This window comes from Manis javanica, chromosome 7 (genome assembly GCF_040802235.1).
Source record: "Manis javanica isolate MJ-LG chromosome 7, MJ_LKY, whole genome shotgun sequence".
Classification (NCBI taxonomy): Eukaryota; Metazoa; Chordata; class Mammalia; order Pholidota; family Manidae; genus Manis; species Manis javanica.
This window is the reverse complement of record NC_133162.1, coordinates 98,229,018-98,244,601: the sequence shown is the minus strand read 5'-3', so window position 1 is coordinate 98,244,601 and position 15,584 is coordinate 98,229,018. Positions and strand designations below refer to the sequence as shown.

Below are 15,584 nucleotides of genomic sequence, written 5' to 3'. Positions count from 1 at the left end.
CCCAGGGCCCATGGATCACTTCTCCCAACAATGCCTCATTTATTCATTCAATATACCCACTCAAATGTATTGAGTCACATTCCATGTGCCTGGCACAGGACTAGATGTTACAGATACAGCAGAAAATACATTTCCTGCCTAAGAAGAGCTTATATTTTAGTGGGGATGGTATAACAAGGAGTTAAACAAATGATAGGATGTCACTTCTGTGAAGTGCTGTGAAGACAAAGCAGCATAGTGGGATAGAGGCCACTTAGATTGATGTCAGGGGAGATGTAAGGTGGTGACCCTGGGGCTGAGACTTGAATGAAGTATGAATGAGCCATGTGCATCTGAGGGAACAGCACCTAAGCTCCAAAGATGGAATGTACTTGTAATATGTGCGAGGACACAGGGGGCCAAGGTGGTGGAGTGCAGTGACCAGGGGAGAGTGGTCTGAGATCGGGTAGAGAAGCCCACGAAGACCTGTAATTGAGACAATATAGTTTTCTAAAATGGCAAACAGACTTTTTATATAAAACAATTGATATTGAAGAGTTGAATCAGTGCTTCTCAATAAGACTGAAGCCGCAGGCAAGTGTAAGAGGGCAGCTTGGCATCATGGACAAATGGGGAGTGGGGATCAGAAGAGCAGAGTCCCAGCTGTCAATCACAGGGCAAGTCAACAAGTCTGTCCTGTGTCTTCATCTGCAAATGGGAATGATGCCTTAGAAGGAGGCGTAAAATCAAGTGAAATAAAACGTGGGGAAGTGTTTTCTTGCTACAAATATTTGAGAGATTAAAACTGTAAAAACATGATCTACATCAAAAGATCCCAAGAGAACTGAATAGAAGGTTAAACTAGAAGTTAAAAATAGTAGCAACAGTCATCATTTATGGGACACTTACTCAACCCTGTGCTGGGCTTTAGCCAACCACAGTTTTATAGTACTACCCTGACAGGCATATTTATCCTCATTTTCAAAATGGGGATACAGTCTCAAAAGCCTAAGTTGCTTGGAGTTTCTCAAGTAAAAGGTACAATATCAAAATAAAAATATGAAAATTGTTACCATGAAGAGAATATATAGCAATAATATATTGTTCAGAGAGTTCTGCAAAGTAACAAATTGATATTAGGTATGCACATAAAGAGGAGCAAAGACAGGAGAATACAAGCAAGCTATGCATCTGGGTGGCACCATATGAAGGCTATTACATTTTTTATATTCTTTGCTCTTGTTATAATGTTTGTTCAATAAAATGGGCAGAAAATTGTTGTGAAACTACATCAAAGGCTAGTAACCATTTTCTTCTAAAGGGATTGTCTGCATCATGTCAATTTTTCCAAAACCATCCAGAATCCAGCTTTTTCCATGATCAAGTTCAAACCCTGCTCCTGCACGATGGCCTCTTGTAGGCTTGTCCCAGCCATTCACCCTCCTCCCAGGTCCAACCCACCACTCATCTTGTTCCATAACTAAACTCCTTCCCTGCAGGTCAGTAAGTGTGAGGTCTTCTCTGACCACAACTTCCCAGTCTCTGTGATCCTTGAACGGCCCACCATTTCTGAGATTTCTATCAACCACTTGACATTTAAGCCTGTGAATATTTTTATTCTGACTTCTTTGCATAGAGCTTCGTGCCCCTTGAGTGTGTGACCAAGTCAGTGTGTATAAGTAAGAACTGTCATACACAGTATGCAGAAAACAAAGTGAATAAATGAGAAGGGGAGGGGAGGGGAGGGGAGGGGAAAGGAGGGGAGGAGAGGCAAGTACTACCCTGACAGGCATATTTATCCTCATTTTCAAAATGGGGAAACAGTCTCAAAAGCCTAAGTTGCTTGGAGGTTCTCAAGTAAAAGGTACAGTATCAAAAAAAAAAAAAAAAGAAAATTGTTACCGCCGCGGGGATGACCAAGAAAGCTGGGGGGACCTGCACGCAGAACCCAGCTGACTCCAGAGGGGCGCGCTGTCGATTTTTCCTCCACCGAAAGGAGGGGAGGAGGAAGACATTCTTGGAGTGTTCTCCCTGCAGGGTCCAGATCCCCAGAGATTGCCCCTGGGGTGGGACTGCTCCAGGGACGACACCCCTCCCCTTGCTGCAGCCTAGGAGGCCCCTCCAGAAAGGGTCTCTGGAGAGCTGACCCTGAGTGCAGGGCCGCTGTGGCCCCAGGACCCTGCTTAGCCTGAAGCTGTTCCTAGAGTGTAAGAGGGCAGAGGATGACTGCCCTTCAGCTGTGGTGACAAGGGAAGGGACAGTTTGGGCTGTGTTGCATCTCTATTCTACCAGGAACAGAAGTACTAAAGCTTTAGGCTGATTTAATTATAATTGAACTATTTTTTAAGAGTGTGAGACTGATAAGGGGGGCCGTTGGAGAGTTAGGGAAATTTCATATTTCTAATTGGTTTCTTCCTTTTGCTCAAGGGTCAACAGAAAAACATAGCTGCTGCTTTAACCTGGGAAGGAAGCCCTGGAGGACCTGTAACGTGCTTAGGAATGTGAGCCCTGGACGGGGGCTGCGTGGGAAGTGCGATAGGGATGTGATGGGCAGGGTTCGGGATGGCGAAAAGGTGTAATCGCCCCCTCTTGCAGCCATAAACAGTTTCGCAGGGTACCATGAACGTCCGGCCAGGGAGAAGTGCTGCGGGTGAAGCGACCGGATGGGGGTGGGAACTTCGCCTCCCGTTTTCTATGCTTCAGTACTCGAGGCTCCTATTTCAGGAGACGAAGAATTGAGAATCAGGAAACCAGAACCCTTCTGCCCAGCAGAGGACAAACGTGCCACCAGGCGGGCCGAAGGATCTTCAAAGGGGGCGGCCAAAGAATCGCCAAGCGACTGTGTTCGGTCCCGGGAGCCCAGCACGGTCGGGGGCTGTCCGCAGGCGGAGGCCCGCCCGGAGACCCGGGGGGGCGGCCCGCAAGCCCCGGGCCGTTACAGGGGCTCCAGGTCCGCCTCCCACCGCTGCCTTGGGGCGGGGAACCTTCTCCCCGCGCGCGGCTTCGCCGGCGCTCGCAGATCCCAGCTCTATGACAGCCCGCTGCTGCGGGGACGACCAAGAAAGCTGGGGGTACCGGCACGCAGAACCGAGCTGACTCCAGAGGGGCGCGCTGTCGATTTTTCCTCCACCGAAAAAGAGATCCACGAGGATTCCAAGCAGAAGGACTAGGGTAGGGCGACCTAGATCCCTCTCTGCCCTCCCGGGACACGCCGCGCCACCTCCACGTCGCACGCACCCCGAGCCCACCAAGCACCGGGGAGCGCATACGTTCCCTGCTGTTGGACCGGGGTCCCGCGCGCCACACGCCATGGAAGCAGCTAACCTCTTGGTGGCGACCACCGCCGTCGCCCTTTCCCTGGGACCTGAGGTCTGCAGCGGCAGCAGCCCAAGCCCCGGTGGGGTCATCCGGTCGACCCCTGGTGGCGCAGCCCTGCCCGGAGGAGGGTGACCCTTCTCCGCCTTCACAGTGCTGGTGGTGACGCTACTGGTCCTGCTGATTGTGGCCACTTTCCTGTGGAACCTACTGGTTCTAGTCACCATCCTGCGCGTCCGCGCTTTCCATCGCGTGCTGCACAATTTGGTGGCCTTGACGGCCGTGTTGTACTTGCCAATGGCAGCGCTGGTGATGCCACTGAGCCCGGTGAGCGAGCTGTCAGCCGGGAGACGTTGGCGCCTGGGCCGGAGATTGTGCCACGTGTGGATCTCCTTCGACGTGCTGTGCTGCACCGCCAGCACCTGGAACGTGGCGGCCATCGCCCTGGACCGCTACTGGACCATCAGGCGCCACCTGCAGTACACACTGCGCACCCGCCGCCGCTCCTCAGCACTCATGATCGTGCTCACCTGGGCGTTCTCTGCGCTCATCGCCCTGGTGCCACTGCTCTTCGGCTGGGGCGAGGCTTACGACGCTCGGCTCAAGCGCTGCCAGGTGAGCTAGGAGCCCTCCTACTCTGTCTTCTCCACCTGCGGTGCCTTCTACTTGCCGCTTGGTGTGGTCCTGTTTGTCCATCTACAAGGCAGCCAAGTTTCGTTTCAGCCGCCGCCGCAGGGCTATGCTGCCGGTGCCCGCCACCGTGCAGGTGAGCTGCAGGCCGCAGATTGCGGGCCTGGGGAAAGAGGTCGCTGCGGGAGGGAAACCTGACGAAAGGAAGAGTCAGTGGCGGAAGCTTGCACACTTAGGGCGCATGCAATAGGTTCTCCCCCCGTGCATCTGGAGCACATCTGGTTTGCCCTTCACTCTCCTGAAGCGTGCACGGGCTGGGTGGAGGTTGGGTGCTCACCACCTGCACGAGCGTGCACGCGAAGGGTTGGCACCTGCGTGCGTGGTGTGCGGGGGTGGTGGTGGGGGGAAGAGGCTCCATCACCTGCACGCTAGGGCTGGAGCTGGAGCTGGCGCTGCGCAGGACGCAGCTGAAGGGGGCTTTCAGGGGCAGCTTTCTTGGTAGTGGTGAGGACACGTCCATCAGCTGCCCCCTCTGCTGCTTTTCCCCTGGAATGAGTCTGCTGCTGCCAACTGCCTGGTCCCGGCTGGACTTGCAGTGGGCTGGGATTTCATCCTACAGACGAACAAATTCCGATGACCATTTACTCATTTTCTCTCCCCACCACACCTTAGTCCATCACTGCAGTCCAGAGGCTAAATGCCCTGACTCTTATCAGCCAGCTTCCTGCCCAGAGTAAGTGAAGATCAAGAGTAATCCAAGCATTGCATTCCTTTCACTATCCCAGCCTTAGTGCTCTCCTCCAGTGACACTGAACGAGATGGAACTGTTGGTTCGAATCCCCACTTGGGACATTAGGGCAGTTGCTTAATCTCTGTGGGCCTCACTTCCCCATCTCTAAACAAGTGAATTCCTGCTTCAGAGGGCTCTTGGTGAAGGGAACTGAGAATAAGAATGGGAAGCAGCTGGCACAGTGCCTGGCTTCCTGGCAGAGCAGGCTGGAGTAAGGAGGGCGACAGAGCGTATTAGCCTGGCTGTCTCCAGGGGGCCTGAACTGAACCCTGGGAATGAATGAGATGGTGGAACCTGTATTTTGCACCACTTCTCTGGATTGTATTTTGAATCAGAGCTTTCCACCAGGCTCTACTAGATGTCAGCTCTCTCCTAACCCTGAAAAACCCCAACTTTCCCTTTTTTGAGGCACGGAGTAAAACAGGACTTACTGCTTCTTTCCAAATGCAATACAGTAGTTCCCCCTTATCCTTATCCATGTGGCCATTGTTCCAAGACTCCCCAGTGGATGCCTGAAATAGGGGATAGAACCAAATCCTAGATTTACTGTTTTTTCCTATACATACATACCTATGATAGAGTTTAATTTATAAATTGCTACAGCAAGAGATTAACAATAACTACTAATAGAATAGAACAACCATAATAATATGCTGCAATGTTACGTGAATGTGTGCTCTCTCAGAGTATCCTGTTGTGCTGTCCTACCCTTTCTTGGGGTGTCATGAGATGATCAAATGTCTGCGTGATGAGACGAAGCGAGGTCAGTGATGTAGGCATTGTGACATACTGTTAGGCTACTGCTGACTTTCTGATAATACATTAGAAGGAGCGTCATCTGTTTCCAGACCGCCCTGGCCCATGGGTAACTGAAACCCTCGAAAGCAAAGAGGGGTTGCTGTACATGGACTGAGAAAGAGGAGGGAGGAAGAAAGAGACAAGTTAAGTTTCTTGTTAGTTTTGTTTTAGTTTGGGGAAGTTACCTCAGATACTTAGGCTGCTCAAATACATATTTTAAAAAGTAGGCTTTTTTCCTTCATTAAATGGCAGAGCAATTTTGTAGCATAATATAGGAATATCAAGGCTATAATTGGAAAGTGTTGGTAGGGGACAGCTTTGTTCAGAATTAATGACATTCTTTGAAAGGTCCCTTGGCAATACCTGGAGTGATCACAGCTTTTCTTCCAGCTTGCCAAGGGAGGGCTGACTTTCAATAGCTGCATCAAGCCGGTGGCAGCCAGAGAAGTCACAGTGAAATGCATGCCAGGAAGGCTCGCCATGCCTGAGGTTAGTGTCCATTTTTGACAGACCCAATTCAGGCAGGTGATACAAAGATATGACTGGCTGGGAGCCTGGCCTGTCTGGGGTGGCCGTAGGTAGGGAGAAAGCGCTCTAGTAGGCAGGGCCCGCACTGACAAGCCACTGGCCAGCAGTGGACCAAACCCCTTCCCCACTTTGGGCTGCAAGTTCTCTTCTCTGATACTCAGTATTGGCCTAAGTCCTGGCTAAGAGTTGAATCGATGCTAAGATTGTAGATGAGATAATGTTCGAGAGTGTCTGCTTCTTTAGGCTCCAACAAGCCCTCACACAAATGCTGGGTAATGGTCCCGAATCAGCATCTGTAAGCTTTCTGACCACAAGATACCCAAACAGAAATTTAAAATAATATTCCAGGAATACTGTCTACCTCTCCCCACCTGCTTTTTGCAGCATGCTAGGGGAAATGAACTGAGTTAAATCTGGGTCTTGCAAAGTGTCAGTACTGCTTTCTGTGGGTGAAAGAAACGCTTTGAAGTCTAAAGGCCTCTGGTGATGAGGCTGTGTACATCCTTCATTTTTTTCAGAATTCTGTGGCTGGATCCCAACACTAAATATTATCAGGAAGGGATTCACATCAGTTTCTGGACAGTGATGAATTCTTTGGGGACAAAATGCAATTTTTGAAAGTAGAGGTGGAAACAAATGTTTACTGAGTGAGTTCCCTCTTCCAGACACTGATTTTGATGCTTTACATTCATCCTCATGTTAGTCCTCATGATCCAGCCACGTTGACCTTACAGTGTCTTTTAGTAAGGATCAGCTAAGACATGCTCAGTAACATACCACACCCCAGCAAACAGTTAATTTCACTCTCACTCAAGGTTCGCTGTGGGTCTGGCAGCCCTCCTGTCAAACTCTCCCCAGGTAGTAACTCATGAATTGGGCCACTTGCCATCTTTCAGCAATACTGTCTTGAACAAGTGGCTTCCAGGGTTGCTGTGGAAAGGGAAGAGACACCTGGAGATATAGCAGCTGTTACGTCTTACCTTGACATGGACACATGTCACTTCTGTGCACGGTCAATTGGCCAGCCTCTGGCTGGGACATCTAGGGGAGCCTGTGGATTTTTAGTGGGCACTAACTCTTTGCCACACAGCCCTCATTTTACAGGTGATGAAACTAAGGCACCACACAGTTAATTCATCCAAGACCAGACAGTCATCAGGGGGAGAAGCTGAAGCTGGTTCCAGGTCTAAAGTCACTATCCTTTCCATTATTTTTTCATGACTCCATGCTGTGTCCGGGAGCTTAACTGCTGAGCCTGGTGCCACTGTTCACAAGAAGGAGGCAGTCATACCCCAGTCAGGGTGGGTCATTGGAGTGGGGTCTAAAACCATGCAAGCAAACTCTCCTTTTCGGGAGAGCTGAACACAGTGGAGCACAGGGGCACTGCCAGCTTCTCTCAGGAGGCAGGCTTAATTTTTACCCTGCCATCCTTTTTTAACCTCACAGATAGAGCACCACATGGACAATGTATTTTGCTTCCCCCGAAGCAACCTCCTTCATGGGTAATTTTTTCTGACTGCCCCGTGCACTTTACTGGAAGAAGAAAGCAAAGTCAATGGAGATTATTTGCCTCTACATTTTTTTTCCTTTTCAATGGTTTGCTTGCTGCTGTGCACAAGTTGATATCAGGAACTGCTTATTCATTAGGCACTTTAGGCACATGATTACATGATTGAGAGCCACAATACTTTTTGGGCCCCATGGAAAAGGTTTATTTTAATTTTTTTTTTAAATCAGAGGATAAATGAATATAATAGTAATGAATATATAATAATGGACTCAGCCTCAATTATATTAGTCTTTATAATAATATAGTCATAAAATATAATTCTTAATATTTTTTAATAGAGGAAGGGGCCCACAGAGGCAAGCTTCCCAGGGCTCCCAAATGTCATAATGTAGCCCTGGCTGGCCCCCTTCACTCAATCGCTCAATCAGTAAACATGCATTGAGAGACAGTGTGCACAGTGGTTAAGAGCGTGGGGTTTGGAAACAAGGACACCTGGATTTCAATTCTTTTTATGCCTCTTATTAAACTTTAGCCAGGTGACTTAATCTAAGTATGCATTTCCCCACAGGTAAAATGGAAATATTGCCATCTGTTTCATAATATTCTTGTGAAGAGTAAATGAGAAAATAGTGCATATGGAGTATCTCAAATAGTAAACCATAAATGATAGCTGATATATTATTTTCATTATTTTTTAAGATTCTCATAAATTATCAATTATAAATTATTGTTCATTCCTCTCACTGCTATTACTCACTATCATAGGTGGATTAGGTATTTACTGCTTGTGTAACAAATTATCACAAAGCTTAGTAACTTAAAACAACATTTATTAACTCTTTGTTCAGGCCTTGGGAACGGCTTAGTGGGGTAAGTCTGGCCTCAAGTCTCTTGAGGTTGTAGCTGAGACACTGGATGGGGCAGCAGGCATTCGCAGGTTGAACTGGGACCAGAGACTGCTTCCCACATGGTCCACCCCCACGGCTATTAGCAGGAGGTCTCCACAGGGCTGCTTGAGTGTCCTCACAGCATGGTGCAGCTGGCTGCCCCTAGTCCAGGAGAGTAAAACAAGCAGGAAACCACCCTGTCTTTTATGAGCTAGTCTTGGAAGTTACACATGATCATTTCCCCTATGTTCTGTTCATTAAAATTAAGTTACTAACTCCAGCCCACAGTCAGGGAAGTGGAGTCAGGTTGGTTCCACAACAAACTTGTGGACACAATAAGACCCTCAAATGGTGTTCAAAATTACTTTATTGACTTTAACTGACCTATGTGTCAGGCAATGTGGTAGCCTCCAAGGTTTCAGTGAGTAAGCAGGCAAGGTCTCTCTCTCAAGGTATTAATTTTAGAAGACCACCGTTTAAGAATTTAAAGTGCAATGAAGTCTTATAGGTACTTTGCTAGAAGTTTGTCCAGAGTATAATGGTCCTGAAAGACTGAATAGTATACAGGGAAGTACTGTGTGAACTGTAAAGGGCAAACGAAGTGTGTGGTATTGAGCTAGGGGGCTTATCACAACTTGGACCTTGGAGTTTTAGATAGTGTTATAGTACAAAATATTTGCCACTCTAAGCTAACCCTCTATATGAACGTTTAACAAGTTTGTGTATTGTAAGCATTTGGCACATAAGCCCTGAGTGACCTGAAATCTGTACAGAGCCCTTCATGTTTGTGTCACTTATTCAATGGTTAGTTGTCATCTGGACTAGCCCAAAGACTAAGCAACTGGTGAGCCTGTGGATGGAACTGCATGTGGGACTGGGTTCATTCAGAGCTCAAATAGGTGAAGAGGACGATGGGCAATCACCATTCTTCTGACTCCATTTATTAAAAGAACTGTGGGTTCAGACTCATTCCTATGCCTGACTGCAAGGTTATTTTGATATTTATCAAGCCATATGGGCAAATGCTGGCTGGAAGCTCTAAGCACACATTGTACCCCTGCTCCCTTCTCAGTGGTGGGCAACCAAACTGTTCAGTGGCCCCCATCCTTGGACGCTCTGATTCTCTGGTTCAAGGATACTTCACCCTCTTTGTTCTTCTCTTAGCCTCCCATGCCCATGAAGAGAGAGAATGACACTCTTAGGGCCTGGCCCAGAGCTGCACTTGGAGAAAAGGGAGCTTAGGAGACTTAAGGGCGCCTGCAGGGAGGCCTTGAGGCCTTGAGGAGGGCTCTGGTTGCTCAAGAGATGCATGTGTGTGAACTAGTCCCAGGAAAACTGTGGTGCAGGGGCCCGCTCTTCCTCTGGGTCCCCTCCTAATCCCTCTTGATATCTGAGGCTTTGACCCTTTCTTCTTTAATCTACTTTTGCTAAGATGCACTTAATAAAAAAAAAAGGGACAAAATGCAAACCTATTTCCCTCACCTCTTGGGCTTCTGGGATGTCATCACCTCCAGTTCACTGGGTTTGTTTCCAACTGTTAATAAAGCATTAACTTCAACAACAGCAACAAAATTTTTTAGCCTAACTTTAACATACCTGATTGCATTTTTTCCTTCTTAGCACTTGACCCCAGTGGACCCTCAGCTATTCCAGGGTGACTAAACTCCTGGCAAGAATCCATGTTTTCTAATTCAAGAATAAGAGCAATTGTTCCTCATGTTGTGATCATACCTAAGAGTTTAGCAATAGCAATACTATATGCTGTTGTGAATATAATTACAATGAAAGTTAAGTTCATATCTGTCAAGCCCAACAGTGCTGTGCTTTTGATTTTTACAAGGAAACTTCCTTAATTTATTTTCTTGGTTTCTTTTGCACAAGACAAAGCAGCTGAGAAAATTTCCTGTTCTAGTTTGTCAGACAAGCTATAAAGCTAGACAGCTTCTGTTTACTCTGAGAGGCTATTTTGGTTATTTATCTCTTTAAATCGCTTTTGAGAAATGCAGCTTGGAGCTTGGTTATCTCGGCAAACCTTGGGAACAGAGAATGGAGCCCCAGGTCTTTCAAGTCGTGACTTGAGAAGCTCTAGTTAGCAATGGGGAATTCCAGATATAATCCAGATTGCTTTCAACCAATACTGGGAATTTTCCAATGTCCTCTCTCCTCTTGCAGATGTAGTAGGGCTTGACTGGTCCCTGAAATTCGTGTGGTTGCCCCAACACCAGGCTTGTAAAGTCATCTCACCGTACTGGATGCCTGACCTGTGTGGGTGCAGCCAAACTGGTAAATGATCAAGAACCATTTCTTCTTTCATATTTCCTTTTCTTTCTTTACATTAGAAGATTAAAAAAGGGCTGTTTCTGTGGTAACTGGATTTTTTTTTATTAGTGAAGAGGGAAGGGACATGAAGCAGGTATTTAAGAGGTCCCGCTATGTACTGCTGCCTCACTGTAATCCTCATAGTAAGCCTACTGTACAGATAAGGTTCTCCATGGCTAGAGATAGACAAATGGGAGCTTAGAGTCATATCCAATCACTAACGTGCTCTGAGCCTTAGTTTCTTCTTCCCTTCCTTACTGGTTGCTATTATAACTGTGTAAGATCATGTGTGGAACTATCTAGCCCAGTACTAGACAACTGCAAAGAACTGTGAAGGTCTGAGAGTTTACCCTGCTTGCAAGCTAGCAAGTCAGGCTGCCGCAGTTTACAGAATGAAGGCAGAAGACATGAGACTCCTGGGTCAGAGTCAAAGAACTGTATGCTCATGGCACACGGGCAGCGTGAGCTTCATGTTTGCACTGGATTTTTTTTTATTAGTGAAGAGGGAAGGGACATGAAGCAGGTATTTAAGAGGTCCCGCTATGTACTGCTGTCTCACTGTAATCCCTTTCCTTCAAAGTGCCATGGGAGTGACACAGAGTGACCCAGATGGATCTGTGTCATGGTAAAGAAATTGCAAGGTTAGGGAACTCAGGTTTGTATTGTCAAGTGCTGAACAATAAATAAACATTCCCTCTACTCTTTGGAAACCTAAATCTTTTATACTGGGTTGCAGGCAAATCTGCCCTCTTTTCCACTGGGAAATATGATCCTTATCTTCCATAGACGTTTGCTGTACAAACATCCTTGTCAAGGTAGTCCAAAAACAAGGGCTGTCAGTGTCTTTGCTGGCAAAATGTGTGGACATACAAGGAAATTTGCAAGAGAACATTGCAAGAGAATTGTCTCCACCAAACATCTGTTTATTCAATAAATAGTGATTGAGCTTTACCCTATGCCCGACAGTGTCCGAGGTGCTGGGGATCCTTCAGTGGACAGGACACTCATGTTCCTGCACTCCTGGAGTGTCAGTCATGATCCACTATTCTGAATAATGACTCAGCCGTCATGCCCTGATAACACAGTACTTATGGGAATAGTGGGATAGAATATTTGACATTGGGAGGTTATGGGAAATTCCAGCACATTGTCCCTATGCCCACAGGAGGTGATTAATAACTGAGCATATATTGCCTGGCAGATTTTGTCTTTAATTAATTTAAATGGAAAAGCCCCAGATTCTATGGAGACATTTAGGTAAACTCATCTTTTAGGTCACTTCTCAGCACGGCAGAAAACCATCAGGCCTGGAACCAGACAGACTGGGCAGGCACCTGGGTCCTTCTCTTCCCTGCTTACATGGCCTTGGCGGTGGCATTTGGTGTCTCCAAACTTCTGTGTATTCAGAGCACCTTTCCTTTTACATCAGGACCACAAAGTGCCAGGTTCTACAGGTTGTAGGCATTCCGTAGTCTATATGCATGCCTTCAGATCAGTGGCTTCTAACCTCAGGCCAGAGGCCTCTTAAACCTGAATGGTTGGCTTCCACACGGGTGTGCCAAAAGAAGTCAGGGCTGAGAGGCTGAAGAGAGAGAAGACCAAAGAGGAGAGAGGACCACTCAGGGACGGCCCCAGGTAGTGTTTAGGGCCCTGGAAGTTATGAAGAGCATGGTGTCTGGTTCAAAATATTCAAGTTTGACTTCCAACTCTAATAATAGGCAACTCTGTGACCTTGGACAAAGTATTTAACCTCTCAGCGTGTGTTCTCAACTGTCAAATGAAGATAATACCTCAAAGGTTTAGTGTGAAGATGAATTAAAGCCCACTTAGAGTAGCTTCTCTGGAGTTTTTCTTACTGTCTTGGTTTTCTGTTGGCTATTATGTTTCAAACTAGCCAGTCTCCTAGCAAAACAGGATCCTCCCTGACTGATTCATTTTCTCTGAGGCTGTTTCTGGAGAGATTCCACTGTCTTCCCTCGTCACTGCATGGGGCACAGCAGGCTCAGGTGAGCGGCTGTGAGCTCAGGTTCTGGCGTGTAGGCAGCCTGGAGGACTCTGCAGTGCGCAGCAGTAGAGGAGGCGGGGCTTGAACCTATTGAGTGAGTGGACTTCTTTTCTAAGGTTTCTCTCCTCCAATGATCCCTTTGAACTGAATTTGCCGTGTTTTTTAGTTCAGTAGCAAAACAAGGGTTTGGAATCACTTTACCCAGAGGAGGAACTTAAGTGCCACGGGGGTCATTTCGGTCAGCAGACAAAGGGCTGAAAAATGACCTTTAACAAGCTTAGTGGGAGTAAAACACCTTCCCCTTCCTCTCCTGATCTGATATTTTTCCCTCCTGGCAACATGATAGTTTTCAGGATGCCATGGCTTACGCGCAGACCTCCACTGGTCACTCAGTGATGGTCCGCTAGGAGGGAGTTGGTTGAATTTTTCCTCGTAAAGAAGAAAGGTGGCAGGCAGCCTGCTCTGGCTTGTGAGAGGCCTGGGAGCCTTGGAGTGGCTCAGGAGAGGGGCTCTGGCTGGTCCCCAGAGGGGCTCACTTGCCAAGCCAGGCCTTTGTGAGGGGCCCAGGGGCGGGAGGAGCAAGCGCAGTTTGTTCTCTCGCTGGGACCTCTTGTCTTTGCATTCTCTCTCTCTGGGTGACAGGAACAGGGTGCTGGCTGTGCACTCCCAAATGAAAGGCTGTCCACATCTCCACGATCTGTTTACAGGTTGATTCAGAGAATTTCCAAATTAAATAGGGCCAGAGGCAATGAGGGGAAGCCGCAGAAGACACAGAATCTGAAAGTGGCACTGAGTGAGGAGTCTGACCCCAGGGAACCCCACTGCCTGCCTGGCTTTGGCTGTCCTGGCCCAAGTGAGAGGGGACAAGGGAACGTGCTGTGGACCCTGTAAAGTGCCCCTCGGTTGTGTGGCTTTCCTGATAGGGGCTTCCAGCTGTGTCCAGGAGAAAAACCAGACACAGTCCTTGCCTGAGAGCCTCTTGCCCCATGTGCGCAGCAGGTGGTGTATATGGCTGTGCCTGGCAGAGTTCCAGGAAGGAAGAGCCATGCAGTGGGCCTCTCTATCGTAATGCCCAACCATTCATCAGCAGCTCTTTCCTGCCAGGCACCAGGCAGTGCTGCCAGGCAGGTGGTGTACAAGGAAGACAGTCCCTGCCCTCATAGAATCTGGACAGGAGGGGAGTCAGACTCACCCACACACAAATCACTGCAAAACAGGGGAACATGGTATCAACAGGGAGATGTGACTGAGTTTAAAGGTCAGGAAGGCCACTCTGAGAGGGATGGTGGCATTCAGCTGAGAGTTGAGAGGTGAGGAGGAGTCGGCCAAAGGGTGGGGGTGAGAGGGAGGAGACTGTGCAGGAGGCTCCTTGAATGGCAGCTAATTAGTGCCAGGAAGGCATTACAGTTCATTTTTAAGCTAGGCAATACAGAATTATCCTCCAATTTAAACCAGATCCCTAAAAATAATCACAGTTATATAGCAGTTGTATAATTTCTTGCAGTATTGATGTTTACAGGCTGCCTCTCCAGCTGCACACTCTGTGAGGGGCAGGCCTGGGTCTGCCCTGGGTCCCTGTCTGGGGCCCCCAGCCCTGGGCCGTGGCTCCCTCCATGAGTAGTGAATGGGTCAGCGCCTGTGCTGGCACCCAGTTCACTTCCACAATGCCCTAATATGGTGGGAGCAGACCTCAGTCACCCAGCTTCCTGGCTGCACAGATGGGGAAAGGGTTCCATCAGCGGAGCTGGGACTCAGCCTGGGCCTGACACCAGGGCCCTTGTTCTTAAGTGACTCCATTCCTTTTTATATTGTATTATTTGGCATTGTGGGGACTGCCACTCTCACTCCCTGAAGAAACCGACAGTTTCAGAATCCTTGTCATCTAATATTTTTCAGTGGATTATGGTATGAATGCATCTCAAGATGGGGCTGCAGGGGAGGTGTGGCTAAGACTGGGGTAGCCTCCTGTTACCTTATCACCCAGTGTTATGATTTATGGTTTAATTCTACGCTTCCTTTGTTCCACGGTGAAGGAGGCACCTCACGAGGCTGCAATGGTGTTCATGGCATGGCAGCCAGCAGGGGCCTTCCAGGTGAGTGGGGAATCGTGGCGGCAGCAGCAGGAGAAGCAGGTAGCTGTGATGGTGGGCATCCTCATTGGCGTGTTCATGCTCTGCTGGATCCCCTTCTTGCTGACAGAGCTCATCAGCCCTCTCTGTGCCTGTGGCCTGCCCCCCATTTGGAAAAGCACATTCCTGTGGCTGGGCTACTCCAGTTCTTTCTTCAACCCCCTGATCTACACAGCCTTTAACAAGAACTACAACAACACCTTCAAGAACCTGTTCACCAAGCAGAGATGAACACAGGGCTTGGAGAGATACTGGGTAAGGGCAGGCGCAGGGAGCTTGGATTTCTCCCTGTACCTGTCATCTGCCCACCTCCCCCCACAGCTAAAGGGCCTGGACTGTAGGAGCTGCAGCACCACAGGCTCTCCAGAGACACAGCCAACGTGTGGCACGTGTATGGCTCTGTGTGCTTCCCTGTGTGGGGCAGACACTGCTGATTGCTTATGGCCTGTTTCCCCATGAGTAGGACCTCTGCCGCAGAATCCTTTTCAGACTGCACTTGAGGCAGTTACTGCTAATTGGTCCAAATTGGCACAACTTGGAGCTGCCTTTCTTTATCTAATACCCTATTCCTCAGAGAAGTCTGACTGGGGCCCACCTGGGTGACTATCTCCATCAGACAGCCTTCCCCCACCCTTCCCCATCCAGCTTACCTTCCCCAATCTCCAAGGTGGTGTGGCCCATTTGGGAGATGAGG

The 15,584-nt window shown here is 48.4% G+C and overlaps 1 protein-coding gene across 1 annotated transcript; it reads left to right on the top strand.

The window, feature by feature from the left end:
• The first annotated feature begins 3,288 nt into the window (after positions 1-3,288).
• LOC108395158 (5-hydroxytryptamine receptor 5B-like) lies at positions 3,289-15,179 on the top strand. Its single transcript, XM_017657206.3, is given in 4 exon segments — positions 3,289-3,986; positions 3,988-4,060; positions 12,757-12,762; positions 14,795-15,179. Coding segments are annotated over 4 exon segments (1,104 nt in total). The 3' UTR covers positions 15,122-15,179.
• Positions 15,180-15,584: the final 405 nt, after the last annotated feature.